This window comes from Gadus macrocephalus, chromosome 1, assembly GCF_031168955.1.
Source record: "Gadus macrocephalus chromosome 1, ASM3116895v1".
Lineage (NCBI taxonomy): Eukaryota > Metazoa > Chordata > Actinopteri > Gadiformes > Gadidae > Gadus > Gadus macrocephalus.
Window position 1 is genome coordinate 24,181,643 of NC_082382.1, and position 26,177 is coordinate 24,207,819.

Sequence of the window (26,177 nt, forward strand, 5' to 3'; positions counted from 1 at the left end):
AACCCTGATACATGTTAGTTTAATGTTATCATGATACATGATAGAGTTTAAAGTAACCATGATAAATGTCAGTGTTTAAGAACTTACCAACAAACTTCCTCTTCTGTTTCTGTGTTCTATTCTTTTTCTATAAAATAAAAATGTAAATACAATATCAACATTGGGTTCATTCCAAGGTCATCATCTAATAGCTTCACCACTGCCAGCTAGGGTCACACATATTATTGTGTTCTGTATCAAACCAGTAATAACACTTACCTTATTAAGTCGTTCCCACAATGCTATATAGAGATAAACAATACAGTAACATGTCAGGACAGCAGTCACTATCATTAGTTAGTCTAATGTCACCATGGTACTTACTGACTGCCCTTTATGCCTACTGGCATGTAGGGCAGCAACAAAGGATCTCCATTATGGTCTGTTTAGGGTCAGGTTATAACCATGATACATGTTATTAAAATCTATAGATTAAACTAACATCATGGTTATAACCATGATACATGTTATTAAAATCTATAGATTACACTAACATCATGGTTATAACCATGATACATGTTATTAAAATCTATAGATTAAACTAACATCATGGTTATAACCATGATACATGTTATTAAAATCTATAGATTAAACTAACATCATGGTTATAACCATGATACATGTTATTAAAATCTATAGATTAAACTAACATCATGGTTATAACCATGATACATGTTATTAAAATCTATAGATTAAACTAACATCATGGTTATAACCATGATACATGTTATTAAAATCTATAGATTAAACTAACATCATGGTTATAACCATGATACATGTTATTAAAATCTATAGATTAAACTAACATCATGGTTATAACCATGATACATGTTATTTAAATCTATAGATTAAACTAACATCATGGTTATAACCATGATACATGTTATTAAAATCTATAGATTAAACTAACATCATGGTTATAACCATGATACATGTTATTAAAATCTATAGATTAAACTAACATGTATCATGGTTATAACCATGATACATGTTAGTTTAATGTAACCATGATACATGTTAGTTGAATGAGTTGAATAAGCTTAATGTAATGCTTACCTCCCAGGACTATGATTGATATTATGAAACGTATGCATCCTATTATTATGAACTGCTCCATATATTCTAATCATGTATAATCAGTTTAATTAGTTCCTGGTTACCACTCTGAATTAGCCTCTACACAGAAGAACATCTTGACATACTGAATATGTGAGCCACTGAGCTGACGTTATGCTGGCCACATCGCCCCAGCTATGAGAGTAGTGTCTAATATACATGGATAGCTCCATTCTATAATCTAATATCTAGATGATGTTGTTCAGTAGGTCTGCCACTTTGGTCCCTCTGCTAGGTACACTGGAAAAAGTCTTTCATTGAACCAATTAAAAAAATGTAGGGTAATGGTTCACATCTATATTACATAACTTGAGCCAATGACAAATATATAGCTTGCCTCAAACAATATTTCCTATGTTCATAAAAACAAAATAATACAACTTGGCACCAAGTCTAATTCTATTATTTGAATGAAGTTTATACATTTAAATCGTATGTTAAATCCTGAACAAAAAAATATTGATTCACTCCAACAATTGTTTCTCATTTAAGAAATATCTATCAGAAATAATTTGTTTTATCCAATCAAAAAGATTAAAATTTAATCAAACAATTGTTTCTCATTTAAGTCATAATATGCATCCGATATAATTTGTTTCATCCAAATTAAAAGATATAAATCGAATCAAACAATTGTTTCTCATTTAAGAAATATCTATCAGAAATAATTTGTTTTATCCAATCAAAAAGATTAAAATTTAATCAAACAATTGTTTCTCATTTAAACATGACATTTTTTAAACATAACATATTTTTGTATACAATATATATTAACAATCTAAATGGCAGAGTTAGGCCTACTCCAGGCCTCCCTCCAGACACAGGCTGTGCTAGCTCACAGAACCAGTGAGTCATCGTCACTCTGGTCAAGGCTCTCTACTGCAGGTTCAGCTGTGGTGCTACCTTGAATGAATAAGCAGCTGATGTTCCAAAAAGCTTCAAAACATGATCAGGCAGCTGGTGCTCAAAGCAAGCATCACCTGACAGCTTTAATCCATATCGGATGTATAGGATGAAGTTTAAGGTCTGCAAGGACATCCGGTTCCTGAGTTTGCTTTTTACCACGAGGACTGAGCTGCCTGTAAGCGCGTTGAGACGGGGGAGGGGCCGCGCAGGCACCCGGTGCTCGTTGTGAAGAGGTAATAGCGATAGTGCTTTCACCTCAAAAAGTCGCCAAAAGTCACCAATAGCAGCTGAAAAAGGAGCTAGATTTGTCGCTTCTCGCTGTTTTGAAAAAAAGTCGCCAAAGGGGTCTGAAAAGTAGCTAAATATAGCGACAAAATCGCTAAGTTGGCAACACTGCGGTTTGGTCCAGTAGTCGTAAGCGTCTTTGTATTTAATGCGCATGCGCAGGCTTGTACGTAACCTTGAAATTGTACATTTGTCTAAACAAATATTTCTAAATTGAGCTCCTAATCAAATATAACAGTGTTTTAGGAAGAAAACCAAAAATGTTTAGTTGGATTGAATGACAAAATTATTAATCAGTTGAATACACAACCTTACAATTTTACATTTGTCAAAATGGATATTTCTTAATTGAGCTCCTAATTAAAAATATCTATATTTCACAGTATTTTGAAATAAAAAAAAGTTATTTTAAAAATAAAACATGCATATTTGAATTGAATTACAAAATAATAATCAGATGAAGTACGGCTTAAAAACCTTTTTCCAGTGTAGGCTCTGACTCTCTGGTACAATTCGATGAAATGTTTTGAATTACAGCGATATCATTTGACTTGGTGTGAGTCAGTAACCCTTGCAAATCACTGGATATTCATAAGTTATCTGTTACTTATTACCACAGTGAAAATTGTGGAATGAGAACTTACCCACACACTCCCTCACCTGGTCCGGTGTTACCTTTTTCAATAAAATAAAAATGTCAATCCAATATGAACATTGGGTTCATCACAAGGTCATCATCAGTGGTGGATTAAGGTGGTCATTGGCCCCTAGGCTACTATTTTTGTGTGGTCCCCTTACTGATCACGTAGAAAAAACTCAATTCAGTGCCATGTGTAAAAGCGTGCTAGGAATATTACATGGCCCTCACACACACAATCGGGGAGCACTGGCATACACACACATTGAGACGGCCTTCACTAAACAGCAATAATACAGAAACAAGGGTGAGTTCCCCATATCTGCTGCAAGTTAACCATGTATTTCTGGGGACCGACCGACCGACCGACAGAGAACTCCTTAATGAGGCTGGTAAAATCCAAATTGCGAAGAATATCGCTGTTAATGGACAGATCAGAGACGGGTGATTCAGTCTGTTTTGGCCCATTGTGGATCTCAGTCTTTCTGTAACTAGCACCAATTTTGAAAAAGAGCGCCCCCTGCTGGCATTGGTCACAGGCAAAGTCATAAATAGTCAGAGTGCTATATCGACAAATGGGAACACTTGTGCTTTTCGCTTTTCAGACATTCTGCCTCTTTGCTGTCCAGCAGACGTGAGGTATTCCTTTACAACCAAACTGACTTTATGAACCTGGTCACATGACATGGCCCACACATCTACCCAATCAGCTGCTTCACTTTTTAACGTTTCTTGTTATTGGCCAATAGGAGTCAAGTCTTTTTTTATTTTAAGTCAAATTGATAATAGTGTGTCCAATCCAGGGCCCCTTGCACACCTGGGCCCCTAGGCTCAGCCGAGGCTAGCCTGGGTGTTAATCCGCCTCTGGTCATCATCTAATAACTCCACCACTGCCAGCTAGGTTCACACATGTTATTGTGTTCTGTATCAAACAAGTAATAACACTTACCATCTCATCTATTAGTTTTTCCAATTCTATAGAGAGAAACAACACATCAACATGTCAGGACAGCAGTCACATCATTCAGCATAACCCTGATACATGTTAGTTTAATGTAACATGATGCATGTTAGCCTAATATATAATCATGATACATGTAAGTTTAACCTAACCATAATACATGTTAGTTAAATATTACCATGATACATGTTATTTTATGCATGTATCATGGTTAGACGAGTTGTGGTCGTCAAACAAGGACAGTAGTCTTTCAACCCTTTGTCCCTGCTCTGTTGTCATGACGACTCAGTGAGCTACGTTATAAACGCCACTGAGCTGACGTTATGCTGGCCACATCGCCCCAGCTATGAGAGTAGTGTCTTATATACATGGATAGCTCCATTCTATAATCTAATATCTAGATGATGTTGTTCAGTAGGTCTGCCACTCTAGTCCCTCTGCTAGGTAGGCTCTGACTCTCTGGGACAATTAGATGAAATGTTTTGAATCACAGCGATATCATTTGACTTGGTGTGAGTCAGTAACCCTTGCAAATCACTGGATATTAATAAGTAATCTATTACTCATGAACACAGTGAAACATGTTGAATAAGAACTTACCAGTTAACTTCCCATCCAATTCCAGTGATTCCCTTTTCTATAAGATAAAAATGTAAATAAAATATCAACATTGGGTTCATTAAAGGTCATCTTCTAATAACTCCACAAAAATTAATGCTTTCCAACAAGAGATAAAAACTCTCTGGACTAAGTATATACAAATCTACACAGGGCATATAAAACTGCACCATCCCCACACCTTGGATTATCAGATCATTTCTCCTTGACACTGATTCCATCTTATAAACCAGTTGCTGTAGAACCAAACCAGCTGTGAAGACAGTACAGCTATGGAGTGAGGAAGCTGTTACATCACTACAGGTCTGTTTTTAGAGCTCAGTATGGGATGTATTTTCGCAGGGAGCCAACTTGGAGGAGTACACCTCTAACGTCCTGGACTACATTCAGTTTTGCACCGAGACAGTACTGCGCACCAGAACCATCAAGGTGTTCCCTGATCAGAAACCCTGGTTTGACGCTAATGTGAGGTCGCTGCTCAGGGCGAGAGATACTGCCTTCAGGTCGGGGGACAGGCTGGCCTATAGAACTGCCCGATGAGACCTAAAAAAGGGCCTTAAAGGGGACATATCATACCACCAGGTGTGAGTGTGATTAGCCATTACAAGCAGATTTGAAAATATGCAGCATTGGGACATCACAGGCGGGCGTGTCCACCTAGATGTGTGCTGGATAGATCAGTCGACCAGCCTACCCAGTGGACTGTAGCAAACGTAGGTGGACACGCCCAACTGTGATGTCACAAAGCTGTACGTTTTGAAAACGGCTTGTAATGGCTAATCACATTCACATCTGGTGATATGATAGGTCCCCTTTAAAGAGGTCAAAGGCAAGTACGGACAAAGCTTTGAGGGTCACTTTGAAAACAAGGACCCCAGGAGCATGTGGAGAGGCATCAAAACTCTATCTGACTACAAATATAAGACCACACTGGTTAGTGAGGAGGAGGAGCAGACACTCACTCTTCAGCACCAACAGGTGAGGTCCACCTCACCTGTTGGTGTGTGTGTGTGTGTGTGTGTGTGTGTGTGTGTGTGTGTGTGTGTGTGTGTGTGTGTGTGTGTGTGTGTGTGTGTGTGTGTGTGTGTGTGTGTGTGTACTATTAGTATTGTGCACTTTTCAGCTGTGGCCTCCACTGAAATCTTTATCCATATATATATATATTCTTTTACATTATTTTTTTTAACCACTTTTGTTATTTGGTCTTTGTGCGATTGTCTTATTGCGTCTTTTTGTGTTTTGTGTCGTTTAGACATGTAAACTCTAACTGCTGCTAGAGAGTGTCAACCTGTATTTCGTTGTGTACTGCAATGACAATTAAACTCCTTGAACCTTCACACATATTATTGTGTTCTGTATCAAACCAGTAATAACACTTACCTCATTATGTCGACCAATCAATTCTATATAGAGATAAACAATACAGTAACATGTCAGGAGAGCAGTCAATATAATTCAGCATAACCCTGATACATGTAAACCTCAATACATGTTAGTTTAATGTAACCATGATACATGTTAGTTCAATGTAACCATGATACATGTCAGAGTTTAATCTAACCCTTACCTCCCAGGACTATTATTGATATTATGAAAGGTATGGATCCTATTATTATGAACTGCTCAATATATTCTATCTAAGTTATCTGTTACTCATTTAGAAAGTGAAACATGTGGAATAAGAACTTACCAACAAACTTCCTCTCCTGTTTCGGTGTTTTCTTCTATAAAATAAAAATGTAAATACAATATCAACATTGAGTTCATTACAATCATCTAATAACTCCACCACTGCCAGCTAGGGTCACACATATTATTGTGTTCTGTATCAAACCAGTAATAACACTTACCTTCTGAAGTCGTTCCCTCAATTCTATATAGAGATAAACAATACAGTAACATGTCAGGACAGCAGTCACTATCATTAGTTAGTCTAATGTCACCATGGTTCTTACTGACTGCCCTTTATGCCTACTGGCATGTAGGGCAGCAACTAAGGATCTCCATTCCCGTCTGTTTAGGGTCAGGTTATAACCATGATACATGTTATTAAAATCTATAGATTAAACTAACATCATGGTTATAACCATGATACATGTTATTAAAATCTATAGATTAAACTAACATCATGGTTATAACCATGATACATGTTATTAAAATCTATAGATTAAACTAACATCATGGTTATAACCATGATACATGTTATTAAAATCTATAGATTAAACTAACATCATGGTTATAACCATGATACATGTTATTAAAATCTATAGATTAAACTAACATCATGGTTATAACCATGATACATGTTATTAAAATCTATAGATTAAACTAACATCATGGTTATAACCATGATACATGTTATTAAAATCTATAGATTAAACTAACATCATGGTTATAACCATGATACATGTTATTAAAATCTATAGATTAAACTAACATCATGGTTATAACCATGATACATGTTATTAAAATCTATAGATTAAACTAACATCATGGTTATAACCATGATACATGTTATTAAAATCTATAGATTACACTAACATCATGGATATAACCATGATACATGTTATTAAAATCTATAGATTAAACTAACATCATGGTTATAACCATGATACATGTTATTAAAATCTATAGATTAAACTAACATCATGGTTATAACCATGATACATGTTATTTAAATCTATAGATTAAACTAACATCATGGTTATAACCATGATACATGTTATTAAAATCTATAGATTAAACTAACATCATGGTTATAACCATGATACATGTTATTAAAATCTATAGATTAAACTAACATCATGGTTATACCAATGATACATGTTATTAAAATCTATAGATTAAACTAACATCATGGTTATAACCATGATACATGTTATTAAAATCTATAGATTAAACTAACATCATGGTTATAACCATGATACATGTTATTAAAATCTATAGATTAAACTAACATCATGGTTATAACCATGATACATGTTATTAAAATCTATAGATTAAACTAACATCATGGTTATAACCATGACACATGTTATTAAAATCTATAGATTACACTAACATCATGGTTATAACCATGATACATGTTATTAAAATCTATAGATTAAACTAACATCATGGTTATAACCATGATACATGTTATTAAAATCTATAGATTAAACTAACATCATGGTTATAACCATGACACATGTTATTAAAATCTATAGATTACACTAACATCATGGTTATAACCATGATACATGTTATTAAAATCTATAGATTAAACTAACATCATGGTTATAACCATGATACATGTTATTAAAATCTATAGATTAAACTAACATCATGGTTATAACCATGATGCATGTTATTAAAATCTATAGATTAAACTAACATCATGGTTATAACCATGACACATGTTATTAAAATCTATAGATTACACTAACATCATGGTTATAACCATGATACATGTTATTAAAATCTATAGATTAAACTAACATCATGGTTATAACCATGATACATGTTATTAAAATCTATAGATTAAACTAACATCATGGTTATAACCATGATGCATGTTAGTTGAATGTGTTGAATAAGCTTAATGTAACCCTTACCTCCCAGGACTATGATTGATATTATGAAACGTATCCATCCTATTATTTTGAACTGCTCCATATATTCTGATCATGTAGAATCAGTTGACCACGTTCATGGTTTCCACTCTGAATTAGCCTCTATACAGAAGAACATCTCGACAGACTGAATACGTGTAGGGAGACGGCTGCCATTATCGTGGTCAAACAAGGACAGAAGTCTTTTTACCCTTTGTCCCTGCTCTGTGTTGTCATGACGACTCAGTGTGCTATGTTATAAACGCCAATGAGCTGACGTTATGCTGGCCACATCGCCCCAGCTATGAGAGTAGTGTCTTATATACATGGATAGCTCCATTCTATAATCTAATATCTAGATGATGTTGTTCAGTAGGTCTGCCACTCTGGTCCCTCTGCTAGGTAGGCTCTGACTCTCTGGTACAATTAGATGAAATGTTTTGAATCACAGCGATATCATTTGACTGTGTTTGAGTCAGTAACCCTTGAAAATCACTGGATATTAATAAGTTATCTGTTACTTATTAACACAGTTAACAAATTGTGGAAAAAGAACTTACTGTAACACGCCTCCACCTGGTCCGGTGTTTCCTTTTTCAATAAAATAAAAATGTCAATCCAATATGAACATTGATCTCATTACAAGGTCATCATCAGTGGTGGATTAAGGTGGTCATTGGCCCCTAGTAGGGATGGGCGTGAGGAATCGATTACTGGAGTACTCCTCGTTACAAATGAACTCGGTTGGTGGACAGGCAAACTCGAGTTTGCATATACACACACAAACAAAGTTTTCTGAAGCAAATGTATCTATTTTCTGTCGGCGCCACTAACGCATGCCGTGGGCACAAAGCAAATGAAATGTATCCATTTCTGTGTGGCGCGTTCCGTGCCGTGTGCAGGCACGCCAGAATTCAAAAAGTTAAGAGATGGCGGTTAAAGCAAAGCGCAGCGAAGATTGAAATACTTTAAAGAAATAGGAGATCATAAGGTGAAATGTAAAATATGCCAAGCGAAATCGAGCTACCAGAAAGTAGGCCTACCATGCGGCAACATGCTCCTGAAACACAACGGTGAGTTCGGGAAAGCAGACCCGCAGCAACCAAGTGTGTCGGTTATTTTCACCGCCGCAAGACGCAGCTTTAATCCCGGCCGTGTAGAGAAGATCACAACGCTGAGTATTTCCATAGTCCATTTGCTGCCGTTTTATTTGCATCTTTAAATTATTTGCAATGGTTAGGTACTTGTTTCGTGTTTGTAAAAGGCCTTGGTTCGACGTGATTTAAATTGTGAGACGCATATTTATTTTTGTAAGGAAAATGTGTTTTGAACGTAAGAATTGAATAGCCTACTCTGATAACTCTGACTGTTTTGATTGAGAATAAGCATTACATGTTTGGTTGGTAATATTGCCGTTCATCATCAGGCCTGTTCCTGCTGCAGATGCGTTGCATTCTAAAAATAGATTCGATTAAACGAGTAGGCCTACACGATTGATCCTCGAGGAATTCCATCACTCGAGTTTGGAATTTACTACTCGTGCCCATCCCTAGCCCCTAGGCTACTATTTTTGTGAGGCCCTCTTACTGATCACGCAGAAAAAACTCAATTCAGTTCCATGTGTAAAAGTGTGCTAGGAATATTACATGGCCGTCACGCACACACTCTGGGAGCACTGGCATACACACACATCGAGACGGCCTTCACTAAACAGCAGTGATACAGAAATCAGGGTGAATTCCTCATAGCTGCTGCAACCAGGGCCGACGGACTGCGGGGGAAAGTGAGGCAGTCGTAGGGGGGCCCAAGGCAGAGGGGGGGGCCATGGCAACAACAAAAAAAAAAGAAAAAAAAAATTTGAATTATCCACCAGCGCATAGTGTTACACCGGGATCCCACCGGACGCGTACGCGCAGCGGAACGGCTGCGCCGCGGAACGGCTGCGTCCTCTGCCCTGCGTCCATTCCTACCGGGCGCGTAACGGCAGCGTAGCGCTGCCTTGCGAGCCAGCCGTATTCACGCGAGATCACGAGATCACGCGATAATCCTAAACCTAATGTACTCACCTTCCACTCCCAAAAATATTGCAATTAAATGCCACGCTTTGTCCTTTCTGACATTTTCCTTATAAAAAGGATGATTTGGTACATAAATGACTTCATGTTGCTGAACTTCGACAATGAGTCTCTCGTCGTCCATGTTGCCGACCCTCTGAGACCCTTTGATGGATTGACTGCTGACCTGGTGCCACCGGTCATGACGTAATAATGTTGATGTGAAGTTACATGAGCTGAGTATTGTGTTTTATTTTGAAAATTGACCGGATGCTCTACGGCTTTTACTTTTCACTTCCTGCCCAGCTCGATCTGCTCTGTCGAAATTTACGCGGTTTAGCAGCGGCACGCGGCAAAAATAGAATTGGACGGAAAGATAGCGCCGCGGCGCGGCCCGCCGATCATGGGACGCTGCTGAAACGTTCCGCGGCGCGCCCGGTGGAAATGGTCTCATTGATTAGAGTGGAAGCGATCAGCCGCGGTGACCGCGGCGCAGCCGTCCCGCGGCGCGTACGCCTCCGGTGGAATCAAGCCTTTAGGAGTCGCACACGGCCACGTCCCCCCCCCCCCACCCCGTCAACAATTGTTCTCTACCCCCCCCCGTCAACAACCCCCCCCTCGTCAACAATTCAGCGCAGGGGGCTGGTAGGGGGAATTCGGGGGGGGGGGGGGGCATCAGTACCTCTTGTATAGGGGCCCAGGATTTGGTGCAACGGCCCTGGCTGCAACCACGTATTTCTGGGGAACAACCGACCGACCGACCGAGAACTCCTTAATGAGGCTGGTAAAATACAATTTGCACAAAATATCGCTTTCAATGGACAGATCAGAGACGGGGATTCAGTCTGTTTTAGCCAACGTGGATCTCAGTCTATCTTTAACTACCGCCCATATTGAAGAAGAGCGCCCCCTGCTGGCATTGGTCAGAGGCAAAGTCATAAATAGTCTGAGTGCTATATCGACAAATGGAATCACTTGTGCTTTTCGCCTTTTCAGAAATTCTGCCTCTTTGCTGTCCAGCAGACGTGACGTATTCCTTTACAACCAAACTGACTTTATGAACCTGGCCACATGACATGGCCCACACATCTACCCAATCAGCTGCTTCACTTTTTAATGGTTCTTGTTATGGGCCAATAGGAGTCAAGTTTTTTTTTAATTTAAGTACAATTGAAAATAGCCTGGCCCATCCAGGGCCCCTTGCACACCTGGGCCCCTAGGCTCAGCCGAGGCTAGCCTGGGTGTTAATCCGCCTCTGGTCATCATCTAATAACTCCACCACTGCCAGCTAGGTTCACACATATTATTGTGTCCTGTATCAAACCAGTAATAACACTTACCATCTCATCTATTTGTTTTTCCAATTCTGTAGAGAGAAAAAAACACATCAACATGTCAGGACACATCAGTCACATCATTCAGCATTACCCTGATACATGTTAGTGAAACGTAACATGATAGATGTTAGTTTAATGCAACATGATTCATGTTAGTTTAATGTAACCATGATACATGTTAGTTGAATCCAACCATGATTCATGTTATTTAAATCTAACCATGATACATGTTAGTTTAATGTAACCATGATACATGTTAGTTTAATGTAACATGATACATGTTAGAGTTTAATGTAACCCTTACCTTCCAGGACTATGGTTGATATTATTAAACGTATCCATCCTATTATTATGAACTGCTCCATATATTCTAATCATGTAGAATCAGTTGAACCAGTTCCTGGTTTCCACTCTGAATTAGCCTCTACACAGAAGAACATCTTGACAGACTGAATACGTGTAGGGAGACGGCTGCCATTATCATAGTCAAACAAGAACAGAAGTCTTTCTACCCTTAGTCCCTGCTCTGTGTTGTCATGACGACTCAATGAGCTACATTATAAACGCCACTGAGCTGACGTTATGCTGGCCACATCGCCCCAGCTATGAGAGTAGTGTTTTATATACATGGATAGCTCCATCCTATAATCTAATATCTAGATGATGTTGTTCATCATTTGACTTGGTGTGAGTCAGTAACCCTTGCAAATGACTTGATATTAATAAATGATCTGTTACTCATTTACAAAGTGAAACATGTAGAATAAGAACTTACCAGTTAAATCCCTTTCGATTTTCCGCCATCTATAAAAGAATGCTATGAAGTGATAAACAACACATGTTAGGACAGAGGTCACCATCATTCGGCATAACCCTGATAAATGTTAGTTTAATGTTAACATGATATATATTAGTTTAATGTAAACATGATACATGTTAGTTTGATGTAAACATTATACATGTTAGTTTAATGTAAGCATAATACATGCTAGTTGAATGTAACTATGATACATATGTTAGTTGAATGTTACCATTATACTTGTCTGAATTTAATGTAATATGAAATGATATGTTAGTGCAACCATGATACATGTTAAGAGTTGAATGTAACATGATACATGTTAAGAGTTTAATGTAACATGATACATAAAAGAGTTGAATGTAACGCTTACCTCCCAGGACTAATATAATAAAAGATATGCATCCTATTATTATGAACACAATTGCCACATATTTAATACATGTAGAATCAGTTGAATCAGTTCCTGGTTGTATCTGCACCCCTCCAACAGAATCACATCTGAAACCAGAAGGACAAAACCATGTTTAGTTCTAAGAGTAGTAGACTGGGTGTTGGACTCCAGGTTTAAAAGGTACTGGGTTCGATCCCCAATGTCCACAACCAACCTGTAGGCCTTCAGGAAGGTTGGATGCCTGACCCCTACCTGTTCCTAATGACCTGTACCTCCCTGTGTCTGAACTCACTGTACACCGCTTTGGAGAAAATAACTACATAGTAAATTATACAGTGGTAAGTCTTTGCACAAATGCTAAAGTTGACTAAAAAGAGGAATTAAAAAAAATCTTTTGGAAATTGATCTTAATGCCTTAAAGGCACCCAGTGCAACTTTATGCAAACATTCAATGAAAAATAAACAGTCTTTTTTACACGTAGTAAGTTTCTATAACTCCATACCATTACATATCCACATTCAAGGAGCAAAGATGAGACGTCGTTGTGTGGTGAGAACTGATAGAAAATCGTAAACAACAACAATCGCCGGTGGGGAGAAGCCATTTTTCCATTGACTGGAAGCCTGCTTTATTTATTGTAGGTTACAAAAAATAAAGAAAATGGCGGCATTGTTGTTGTTATCGATTTTCTATCAGTTCTCACCACACAACGACGTCTCATCTTTGCTGCTTGAATGTCGGTATGTAATGGTATGGAGTTATTGAAACTTACTACGTGTAAAAAAGACTAGAAATGTAATGTTTATTTTTAAGCCTCGAAAGTTGCACTGGGTGCCTTTAATTAAACAAATGAGGAAAAATCCAACCAGTAAGGACACTAATTTGCTTTGTGAATGAATAATGTATCGTGAATAAATATCTGTTTTAAATGTCCATTAAAATACAGGGTGCATAAGTATAGACACCCATATGTTAAATTCCCATCGAGGTAGGCAGATTTTTTTTTTTATCAGCCAATTATTTCATGGATCCAGGATACTATACATCCCAATTAAGTTACCTTAGCCTTTGGATTTAAAATAGCTCCACTTCACCACATACCCTTCACCATACCTAGATTGGCATGGTTATTTCCAGTTAGCCTAACAGATGTTAGTTAGCCTAAAGATTTATCAATGCAAATCAAACAAATGGGCTAACTGAAATAAAACCATGCCAATCTCTAGGTATGATGAAGGGTATGTGATGATGTCGGGCTATTTTAATTCCAAAGGCTAAGGGAACTTAATCAGGATATATAGTATCCTGGATCCATGAAATAACTGGCTTTTAATCTTTAATATGGGAATTAACATAGGGGTGTCCATACTTATGCACCCTTTATTTTAATGGTGAACATTTATTTATTTACGATACAATATTCAAAATCATGCAAAGCAAATTGGTGTCCCTAAAGGTTGGATTTTTCCTCATTTGTTTAATTGAGGCATTAAGATCAATTTCCAAAATAAATCCTCTTTTTAGTCAACTTTAGCATGGGTGCCTAAACTTATGCCTACCACTGTAAATATTGTGAAGCATTAACAACACTTTCACAATATCTATTCTGACATTTGTATTAATAAATACAGTAGTAAACAAACATAACATTATGACTATGGTATATATTTTAAGAACAGACAAAAAAAAGCCACACCAGTAAATGATATATGGCCCAGGGCCTCATTTCCCGATAACGACGGATCCACGCTCGTATGATCATTCTCACGATGGATCTTGCGAACCATCGTAAATTTCTTTGGAGCGTTTACCGAAACTCCCCTTAACATTAACACGCGTGCACTGCACTAACAACATTCGTAGGATGGTTACTGTCCACTGACACGGGGCTGAAATGGGCTCTGTAGGAGGGGGAGACGCAGGAATGTCGCAGGAAAATGGGGTTAAAAAGGGTTAAAATACCACCCCATCAAGGCCAACAGCAGATTAGCCTACGAAAACAATAGAATGCAATAATATGAATGCTAAAGATATTAAGCATTCATATTATCCACACTACGTAGGAGGGGGCGCTGAAAGTGACTCGCTCGTTTGGTAACTGTAGGCGGGGTACTCTCAGAAATGCATATCTCACTCAAAAAATCATGTACAAACTTTTTTCAAAGTTTGCGTGCGTGGGGAAGCACCAGAGACCCAAAACAACGCCCCAAATCCCAGGAAAAGTGTTTTCATAATCAGACCCCTTTACAATTCCCTTGTTGTACTGTATGTATTGAATATATAATTAACTCCACTTACATCGTGTGGGGTTGGCATGACAACGTGGCCTCTGAGAATGTGTCTTTATCTGCTGTCTCACTACAGAAGAATCCATCCCGGGTCTCACACTCAGCATCTGATGTTGGAGTACACCACTTCTTCACCTTCAGGCCGAGACCTGTCAATCACAAGAGTTACAGACAACCTGAGAGTACACAACTTCTGATATAAATATGAACAACACAACTTCTGATATAAACATGAACAACACAACTACTGATATAAACATGAACAACACAACTTCTGTTATAAACATGAACAACACAACTACTGATATAAACATGAACAACACAACTTCTGATATAAACATGAACAACACAACCTCTGATATAAACATGAACAACACAACTTCTGATATAAACATGAACACCACAACTTCTGATATAAACATGAACAACACAACTACTGATATAAACATGAACAACACAACTTCTGATATAAACATGAACAACACAACTTCTCATACAAACATGAACAACACAACATTCTCATCACCACAACATATGGGGGTTGCTTGGGGGGCGTTTCCATTTAATAATATAGATGTACCTGGGTCACACTCTGTACAGGCAGAGCACTGCTTCTGTCCGCTAAGGTCTTCTTTGAAAGTACCATCGGGGCACTTTGAGCACAATGAATTGGTTGTCGCTGTGCAATCCCTATGAACCCTATATCCTGTTGGAGAGAACGTTAAAGTATGTTGTTTACCAGAGGATTTGGTTGAAGAAATCATACAGAAGTATTTTGGACAACAGCTTGACGAGAGCTGGGTTAATGGACTCTTACCACCAGGACATGCAAGGCAGCAGAGCTGTCCCGCTCTGTATTCATCACTGGTACACGATGGTGATGCAGTACTAGCAACACCATGAGTATTACAAACTGAACATATTAGAAATATGATTTGTAAGAACATGGTGGTCCAGTTTGTATGACTATTTGATTTTTTGCAGATATTTCTTCTGTGTGTCAGTGCAAGTCTTTTTCATTCATGGCCAAATAAGTTTTTTTGTTTTATCCTGTCTTGTACATTCTAAATAAATTGGCCACACAGGCTATACTTTGGCTGCTGTATCATCATTGACTTGCAGCTACAGACTTTTCTTGAAGTTCAGAAAAATCTGGAGAGAGATAAAAAAAAATATTCAGGAGTTAATAATTGTAATAACTTGTATCTTTAACACTTGTAGTAGATTAATCGAGATACAAAACACTTAGACTAATTCAAGAGAGAGAGATTCAAAGAAAGAGGGGTCCGGAGCAAGTATTGACAAAAGACTTTATCGTGAAGTACAACAACAACAACGATAACAGCTGGGTGGGTCTGCAGAGTCACTTCTCGTCAACAGATTCCAGCCTCTTCTTAAACACACAATAGCACAGTACTCAGCAGTTTCTTGTTTTTTAGGTGTCCACACATAATCAAACACAAATTCTTCTAAACAGATGGTCACGAGATAGTCGAGGACCCAGGAAGTGGAGTCAGCATGCCTTGTGTCAGTCGCTTCCTGCTCCTGGGGGGTTGGGCCCCAACCGCTGCTCTGACCCAAGACTCCCAGGCCTCGTGACCAGCCCTGGATCAAAATCCAGAGGCGTTTTACATGTTTTCTACCATTAGATATACAGGCCTAATAATAATCATAGTTTACCATAGAATATAATCATTAATTTCTACCACACACTTTTCTCTAAACTAAAATAATATAAAGTTGGTCAACATTAGAGCTGTTAAACAAAGAGTTTTTAACCTTGTCGGTCTGCATTCACCGTGATGTAATGCTTTTAATTTAGCTGTGATAAAGAAAATACATTTGTTTGAGTGTTGAAAGTGTGTCACAAATATAATGTACGACGTTTATGTTCATGGGGCTACATACTTTACTAGATTGATTTGGTCTTTGGATCCTTTGTTTAATATAGGATTCCTTTTTGGTGGAACACTCCACCTTACTCATCCCAAACTAAACCCCAAACAGTCATCTGGCTGCTGAAGATCTCAGGGCCTAGGGGCTAATCACCAGCCTGGAGGACTGGGTGTAGGCCTGGACACAATGAGCAGGCCTCGGGCCTACAGGAGGTCTGCACCAGGAGTTATGGCTCTATGATGGTTCATCAGCAGTGACTCAGAGTCTCTTATGATGTTCCAAGGAGCCAGAATGTTTGTTAAGAAAACAAATTATATTTTATAACAACAACCGTGAAGGTCTCCGTTGTTTTTCCGTTAGCGGACTAAATGAAAGCGAAAGTAAGAATGGCACTTTAAACTATCACTCTTTTTATACAGTTAAGTTTTATAAACCACCTGAACTTTTAGAAAATATGTAAATTACCTGAATATAATGACGAGGATATCAGTTTTGATATAGACAGCGTTTATCTTACCTTACTTTAATTGAGAGCGTCGAAACATTTCAAGTACCCGTCGAGTGGTCGAATCACAATCCTTCGGCCTCAGCATTAACACCCAGGAGGAGACTCATGGATATTTCTCACTTCTCATTGGTCGGATTTGAATGCATTCATTTATCCATAGTCCCGTTACTCCTGTCTCGCTGCAGCTTGTGACGTCCAAGTGCTGTCACCGGATTCCACTTGCCACCCCCACTGACGTCACTGGCTAATGACGGAAATGAATGACTGAATGAAAAAACATGCGTTTGTGGAATGTGTTTTTGATGTGTCCACAGTACACTCCTTAAGCTAACGTATTTATACCGATAGCAGACACTTTAAATAATAGTTATAATTACATGCAACTTATTTATCTCAACGAAATTTCAAATAGTATAGGCCTACTAGGTACATATAAATATATATCTAAAGGAAAATATACGAAAATGAAATGGCAAAAGTTAATGCAAAATTATGATGTAGTACAAACAGTCTACTCTCATTGCATTCTTTGGAAGTTAATTCTGACTGATATACTGTTATCTTCCACAGCATGACATAACACATCTCAGGAAGGTATAGTGCTCCACTTTGTTGGAGAACCTCCATACTGACTATAGTTCTTCTGAAGCAGATGTGCTGTGAATTCTAATATCAACACAACCGTAACAATGACCTACAAAAATTATTTGTGTGTGTGTGTGTGTGTGTGTGTGTGTGTGTGTGTGTGTGTGTGTGTGTGTGTGTGTGTGTGTGTGTGTGTGTGTGTGTGTGTGTGTGTGTGTGTGTGTGTGTCACGTATTGAATATTTAATTAACTCCACTTACATCCTGTGGGGTTGGCATGACAATGTGGCCTCTGAGAATGTGTCTTTATCTGCTGACTCACTACAGAAGATTCCATCCAGGATCTCACACTTAGCATCTGATGTTGGAGTACAGAAGTTCTTCACCTCCTGACCTGTCAATCACAAGAGTTACAGAGGAACCTGAGAGTACACAAATTCTGATATAAACATGAACAACACAACTTCTGATATAAACATGAACAACACAACTTCTGATATAAACATTGTGGTAACCCGGCTCAAGGAACAAGAGTCTCTGTTGCTCAAACTGCCAACAAGGCACATTTATTATTTCCAAAGAACGGAAAAAGGGGAATCACCCGTCAATGCAAACGATACAAATAAAGAGTCTGGGCTCCGTGAGCCACTGGGGACACTGTGGTCGTGTCTCACGCGCTGTCCCGGTATCCAGGAGAGGAGGTTCTTCCGTGGTCTCCTGTGGTCTTCTCGAGACCGGGTCCTGGGGCAAAGGTCCTTGCGGGTAGGGAATCTCGCTCCGCTCTCTGCTCCTGCATGGGTCACATACCTCCTCTCTTTAGACTGCATCTCAGCTTCTCTTTATAGCCCTCACCTGGGTCTGATTGGCCTGGTACACAGGTGTCTCCTGTTGGCGTTGAGTGGGACCTTGCCAATGCGACCCTTGGCGCCCTCTGGGGGAAAAGGGTGGTAGACAGCTCGTATTACTTGCCCTCTGGGCTTCCAGGCCCGCCGTGTCGGGGCCGGGTTGCCACACTCCTCCCCCCTTAGATGTAGCCCCGGGGCACCTCTGACTGCCCAGAGGCATGCGTCCCGACGGGACAGGGCATCAGCATTGGCGTGCTCCCGCCCTGGTCGGTGGTCCACTTTGAAGCGGTAGTCCTGTAGGGCCAGGAACCACCTTGTCACCCTGGCGTTTGTATCCTTGGCGGTGGCCATCCACTTGAGCGGGGCGTGGTCCGTCACCAGGGTGAACTCCCGGCCCAAGAGGTAGTACCGCAGCTTGTCTACGGCCCACTTGATGGCCAGGGCCTCCTTCTCCATGGTGGAGTAGTTCCTTTCATTCGGGAGGAGTTTCCTGCTAATGTACGTCACCGGGTGCTCCTCCGTGTCCTGGACCTGCGAGAGGACCGCTCCGAGGCCCACCTCTGAGGCGTCGGAGTGGACTATAAGGGGCAGAGTAAAATCAGGCGTTAGTAGGACTGGCTCGGAGCGTAGGGCCCGTTTGAGGACTGAATGCTCCTTCTGCTGCCTCCGACCAGGTAACGCGGTCCGGCAGGGCCTTCCGGGTCAGGTCATGTAGGGGGCTTGCCAGAGTGGCGAAACTGGGAATGAACCTTTGATAGTACCCTACCAGACCGAGGAAGGACTTGACCTGCTTCTTGGAGGTGGGGCGGGGCCAATCCAGGATGGTCTTCACCTTGGCCTCCTGGGGTCGGACGTTCCCGCGTCCGACTCTGTAGCCCAGGTATGAGGCCTCCTCCAAGCCCAGACGGCACTTGGCGGGGTTGGCGGTGAGACCCGCCCTCCTCAGCTCCCCCAGGACTGCTCTTAGGTGTCTCAGGTGGACGTCCCAGCTGGCGATATGGATGATGATGTCATCAATGTAGGCGGCGGCGTAGGCCTGGTGTGATCACAGGAGACGGTCCATCATGCGCTGGAACGTGGCCGGAGCTCCATGTACCCCGAAGGGGAGCACTGTGTACTGGTATAGTCCCCCGGGGGTTGCGAACGCCGTTTTCTCCCGGGCGGTCTTGCTGAGGGGGACCTGCCAATATCCCTTGGTAAGGTCGAGGGTGGTGAGGTACCGAGCGGGCCCGAGCCGCTCGATGAGTTCGTCGACCCGGGGCATTGGGTACGCGTCGAACTCCGAGACCTCGTTCAGCCTCCTAAAGTCATTGCAGAATCGAAACGATCCATCTGGCTTCGGGACCAGGACCTTCGGTCGACCACCTCATACGGTCCCTGCCACTTGGCCAGGAACTTGCATTCGGCTGTAGGGATGAGAACCAGGACCCACTCCCCCGGCTGGAAGAGACGCAGCTGGGCCCCGCGGTTGTAGGTCCGCGCCTGGGCCTGCTGTGCCTGGTGCAGATGCTCCCGTACTATGGGCCAGACCTGCGCCATTCTCTCTCGTACCTGCTCGACATGGTCCACTAGGGTACGATGGGGGGGGGGGGGGGGGGGGGGGGCGGCTCTCCCAGGCTTCTTTAGCCAGGTCTAGTAGTCCCCTTGGCCGCCGTCCGTACAGCAGTTCAAAGGGGGAGAACCCTGTCGAGGCCTGGGGAACCTCTCCCACCTCGAAGAGGACGTGGGGGAGGAGCTGGTCCCAGTTCTTCCCGTCTACCTCCATGGCCTTCTTCAGCATGTGCTTAAAGGTTTTGTTGAACCTTTCCACAAGCCCGTCCGTCTGGGGGTGGTACACTGAAGTCCTCAGCTGCTTCACCTGCAGGAGACTGAGAAGCTCTTTTAGCACACGCGACATAAAACATGACCCTTGGTCTGTTAAAATCTCCCGTGCTATCCCCACCCGACTAAAAAGCAACATTAGCTCCCGGGCTACGGCCTTAGCGGTTGCGGCGCGGAGGGGTAGGGCTTCCAGGTACCGGGTGGCATAGTCAACCATGACTAATATGTATTGATGTCCCCGGCTGGTCTTGGGGAGAGGGCCCACAATGTCTAGGGCCAGTCGGTCAAAGGGTACCTCAATGATAGGCATCGGTATCAGCGGACTCCGGATCGAGGGTCTCAGGGCCGTCCGCTGGCACTCCGGGCACGCCTGGCAGTACTCCGTAACGTCCTTCTTTATCCCGGGCCAGTAGAACCGGTCTAGGATCCGTTCCCTAGTCTTGTCCATGCCTAAGTGTGCCCCTAGGACGTGTGTGTGTGCCATGAAGAGGACTTTACTGGTGTACGGGCGAGGCACCAGCAACTGCTCTACTATTACTCCCACCCTCTCGGTTACCCTATACAAAAGGCCTGACCTGGTGCAGAAGTGCGGGTACGGTAGGGTACTCACCGAGTCCCTGGCGCGACCGTCATGGGCGACCACGTGGCTCCAGGCGTGTTTCAGGGGGTCATCCTGCAGTTGGGCGGTGGCGAACTGTCCGGGACGGTCCGACCCCCTCCCGGTTGGGGGGGAAGTCCGAGAGCTCCGTGAGGGGGGAACTCTCCGTCTCTCCTAACCCGGCAGGTCGCTCCGACGCTGTCAGGGTGTCGGGGGTCCCCGGCGGGTCCAGGCGATGAGTCTCGCCGGGTGGGCGGGCTGGTGTGCCTGGTGGTGTGGGGCCGTCTCTTCCGGTGCCGTCTCCCTCTCCAGATGTCTCAGCTGGGGAGGAGTGTGGTGCCCGGGCTCCGTAGGCGTGACAAACCGGTTGTCGGTGTCGCCTCGGCTGCGGTCGGGGCGGTCGGGGTCCTGGCTCCGCGTTCCAGAGCCGGTGGAAGATGGGCAGTCTCTCCCGATCAATAGGGGCACCGGGAGATTGGGTACGACCCCGGCCCTTACGGTGAAGGCCCCTCGGGGGGTCCGCACGACCACATGGCACGTGTCGTAGGTGCGGGTGTCCCCATGAACACAGGCGACCTCCATCGGTTCCCCCGTCCTTCCGACGGCTAGGTCGGGCCGGAGGAGGGTGACGACACTCCCCGTGTCGATGAGGGCCTGAGTGTCCTTGTCGCCCACCCGAGCCGGGAGGTTCGGGGCTCCGGCCTCCTGATGCGCCCAAAAGGTGGTGAGTAGACACGGTCCTGGCCGGCCCTCGCCCGCGAAGGCCGAGGGCATAGACACATCCCGGTTCTCCGGGCAATTACGAGCGAGGTGTCCTGTCTGGCCACAGTTATAGCACCGCCATACCTCTCTGGCTTCCGGCGATTGGGTCTGTGGTCTCGGCTGATCTATCCGTCGAGGGGGTTCCGGCCCTCGCCGGTCCCTACGGGTGTCGATCGGGCGTGGCTGTGGCCGGGTGGTGCTGTTTAGCTGTCGGGCCACCTGCCAGTTCTCCAGCTGGCGGATCAGCTCGACCACCGTGGTCGGATGGCTGGTGGCGAGGGTTCTCTGGGCTTCCGGCGGTAGCTGGCGGATGGTGTTGTCCAGTAACACCCGGTCGAGAGCGCTGGGGCCATCCTCTCCCGCGAGCCATCTCCTGATGAGCCGCGCGTGCTGGGCGATCTGGGACCTCACGGCGCCCTTGGGGTCGAAGCGCCAGTCGTGGAACCATTGGGCCCTGGCCGCCAGGCTATGTCCATAGTACGCCAGTACCGCCTGCTTGAGGGTCTGGTCCTGGCTCGCCTGCTGTGCGGGTCCCGTGAGGAAGGGGGCCACGATGTGTGCCCACTGGTCCTCCGGCCATCTTTCTCTCCGAGCCGTCCTCTCGAAGATCTCCAAGTAGGCCTCGACATCGTCCTCTGGTCCTAACTTGGTTAGCCGGCTGGTGGGCGCTGAGATCGGAGAGACGTCCGAGGAGCGCATTTCCAGCTGTATGACGGCCTGCCGGAGGAGGGCCCTTTCCTCGGCGGCGGTTCGCAGGAGGGCGGCCGCGGCTGAGGCCCCGTCTGGGTTCTGCATCTGGGGCGGGTGGTCCCGAAAAAAACAGCAGGAAAAAACAGTTGCGTGGTCGGACTGCCTGCCTTCTCCACCATATGTGGTAACCCGGCTCAAGGAACAAGAGTCTCTGCTGCTCAAACTGCCAACAAGGCACGTTTATTAATTCCAAAGAACGGAAAAAGGGGAATCACCCGTCAATGCAAACGATACAAATAAAGAGTCTGGGCTCCGTGAGCCACTGGGGACACTGTGGTCGTGTCTCACGCGCTGTCCCGGTATCCAGGAGAGGAGGTTCTTCCGTGGTCTCCTGTGGTCTTCTCGAGACCGGGTCCTGGGGCAAAGGTCCTTGCGGGTAGGGAATCTCGCTCCACTCTCTGCTCCTGCATGGGTCACATACCTCCCGTGTTTTAGACTACATCTCAGCTTCTCTTTTATAGCCCTCACCTGGGTCTGATTGGCCTGGTACACAGGTGTCTCCCGTTGGCGTTGAGTGGGACCTTGCCAATGCGACCCTTGGCACCCTCTGGGGGAAAAGGGTGGTAGACAGCTCGTATTACCTGCCCTCTGGGCTTCCAGGCCCGCCGTGTCGGGGCCAGGTTGCCACAACATGAACAACACAACTTCTGATATAAACATGAACAACACAACTTCTGATATAAACATGAACAACACAACTTCTGATATAAACATGAACAACACAACTTCTGATGTAAACATGAACAACACAACTATTCTGATATAAACATGAACAACACAACTTCTGATATAAACATGAACAACACAACTTCTGATGTAAACATGAACAACACAACTGTTCTGATATAAACATGAACAACACAACTTCTGATATAAACATGAACAACACAACTTCTGATATAAACATGAACAACACAACTTCTGATATAAACATGAACAACACAACTTCTGATATAAACATGAACAACACTACTTCTGATATAAACATGAACAACACTACTTCTGATATAAACATGAACAACACAACTTCTGATTTAAAAATGAACAACACAACTGCTCTGGTATAGGCCATGCTCTGGTATAGGTACAGGCGATGCAAGGCAGCAGAACTGTCCCGCTCTGTATTCATCGCTGGCACACGATGGTAATGCAGTACTAGCAACGCCATGAGTATTACAAACTGAACATATTAGGAACAGGATTTGTAAGAACATGGTGGTCCAGTTTGTATGACCTTCAACCATCTGATGGTTTTTGGCAGATATTTCTTCTGTGTGTCAGTGCAAGTCTTGTTATTCAATCATGTTGAATAACACGAATAATCACGTTTTTTTGTTTTATCCTGCTTTGTATATTCTAAATACATGGGCCACACACGCTATACTTTGGCTGCCATATCATCATTGCCACGCAGCTACAGACTTTTCTTCTTGAAGTTCAGAAACATCTGGAGAGAGATAAAAAAAATATTCAGGAGTTAATAAATGTAATAACTTGTATCTTTAACACTTTTCTCTCAACCAAAATAATATGAAGTTGGTAAACATTAGAGCTGTTAAACAAAGAGTTGTTAACCTTGTCTGTCTGCATTAACTCTGATTTAATGCTTTTAATTTAGCTGTGATAAAGAAAATACATTTGTGAGTGTTAAAAGTGTGTCACAAATATAATGTACCACTTTTATGTTCATTTGGCTACGTCCTTTTCCAAATTGATTTGGTCTTAGGATCCTTTGTTTAATATAGGATTCCTTTGGGTGGAACACTCCACCTTACTCATCCCAAACTAAACCCCAAACAGTCATCTGGCTGCTGAAGATCTCAGGGCCTAGGGGCTAATCACCAGCCTGGAGGACTGGGTGTAGGCCTGGACACATGAGCAGGCCTACAGTAGGTCTGCATCTGGAGTTGTGGCTCTATTGATTGTTCAGCAGATGAGACACAGTTGGTTCTCAATGTGTGTCAGAAAATGGTCATGCTCTTAAAGTTTGCCTCATAATGACATTATGTTTGCCTCCATTCTGATAGGCCACAACAACAGATTACATTTATCAGATATTATAATTCATGGAGAAACAGTGATCTGTGCTGAGGTGATGTTATCATGACACGCTGTCCTCACACTGATTCTAGGGGAGAGAGAGCAGACCGCCACTTGGTCACCAAAGTTACAGTCGGTAACACAGTAATTACTGCTGAACTGGGAAGGGACACTTTTGGGTTCAAATCTAAATCAAAAAACTAGTAACTTCTCAAGGCTGCAGTGTACACGCTCAATTAAGAGTTATAGTTTATGAACTCAGGGGTCATTCATGAAACATCTGCAATATATCCATGTGTGCCAGGACCACAAATGAGGCAGCAGGTTATGTGTGATCACTGCTGCCCTCAACAGAACTATATTTTTATGATAGTGAGAGATATGCCCTTTGAGTTCTTCTTGTCCAAGTCGTTGATTGTGCAATGCATTTAATCTGCCATGTGGGGGCGACACCGCGTTCACATGACAGTATGCCTCTGTAACTTTTACTAGGGTTGTCCTCGATTTGATTATGCAAAGTCAAATATGAATCTTCATCCCAGACACTTCACTGACGACGAGCACCTCTACCAACAAATTCACTTTTCACAATATGATGACAACGTGCACATCCGTTCATGTCATTCAATTGGGAAGAAAATATAATATTATTCGCAATAGTTATTGTAAAATAGAAAAATATAATAATTATGTAGGCCTACCGTAATTAATATAAAACATTATGACCCGACCAGTGGCAGGTGTCTGTCATTTGACATTCATTTAATAACACTGCAAATCGCTCAATAGGGTTCTGGTTAACCCATCGGAATGTCTTTCTGGGTCGGAGAAGATTTGAGGTCGCCCCTAGTAAAAACCTTTTTTGGGGGGGTTGACTTAAAGACTAATGATACATGAGGGTCCAGAGGCTAGCCTCAACTGGTCCAGAGGCTAGCCTCAACTGGTTCTCAACTGGTCCTGAGGCTAGCCTCAACTGGTTCTCAACTGGTCCTGAGGCTAGTTTGAGGACCAGTTGAGATCCACTGCAATAAACCGTAGAAAAAGGCAACATATAAAAGACGTTTTACAGAGAACCACGGCAGAGCTAATAAGATTGACTAGAGTCTGCTGCTTTCAAACAGTGAAATGAAGTTCGAAAATACAAATCATTCATAACTTGACACTGACCTTATCGATGATGTTTCCTTTGGAGACTGAATTCTGGCTGAAAAACGTGGAAAGACGTTAGGGAAACAAAATGTAAGTCAAATAGTTTGAGGCATCTTTTCTGTGTCTCTGTGACTGTATGAAATAAGACTGGAAAATTAAAGCTCAAAGTTCAGCAGTACTTGGCATGGACATGAAGGAG

At 42.6% G+C, this 26,177-nt stretch overlaps 2 protein-coding genes across 9 annotated transcripts in view; both read right to left on the reverse strand.

The window, feature by feature from the left end:
• The window catches only part of LOC132459345 (tumor necrosis factor receptor superfamily member 14-like), a 96,187-nt gene that overhangs the window by 30,978 nt on the left and 39,032 nt on the right, over positions 1–26,177 (reverse strand). For 3 of the 7 annotated variants that reach the window (XM_060053847.1, XM_060053855.1, XM_060053829.1), the window contains exons 4-7: positions 15,606–15,731; positions 15,036–15,174; positions 12,716–12,843; positions 12,319–12,360 (exon numbers count right to left, since the gene is read on the reverse strand). In XM_060053847.1, coding sequence (XP_059909830.1) covers positions 12,319–12,360; positions 12,716–12,843; positions 15,036–15,174; positions 15,606–15,731 — 435 coding nt within the window. Of the gene's footprint in view, positions 1–3,248; positions 3,959–5,611; positions 5,966–6,252; positions 6,284–11,546; positions 11,573–12,318; positions 12,361–12,715; positions 12,844–14,249; positions 14,639–15,035; positions 15,175–15,605; positions 15,732–18,335; positions 18,408–26,177 lie in introns of those variants that run through there. The other 4 variants (XM_060053820.1, XM_060053811.1, XM_060053838.1 and 1 more) reach the window with 4 other exon arrangements.
• LOC132459247 (tumor necrosis factor receptor superfamily member 3-like) overlaps positions 1–26,177 on the reverse strand; it is a 276,712-nt gene that overhangs the window by 23,038 nt on the left and 227,497 nt on the right. For both annotated transcript variants that reach the window (XM_060053657.1, XM_060053661.1), the window contains exon 10: positions 259–281. In XM_060053657.1, coding sequence (XP_059909640.1) covers positions 259–281 — 23 coding nt within the window. The remainder of the gene's footprint in view (positions 1–258; positions 282–26,177) is intronic.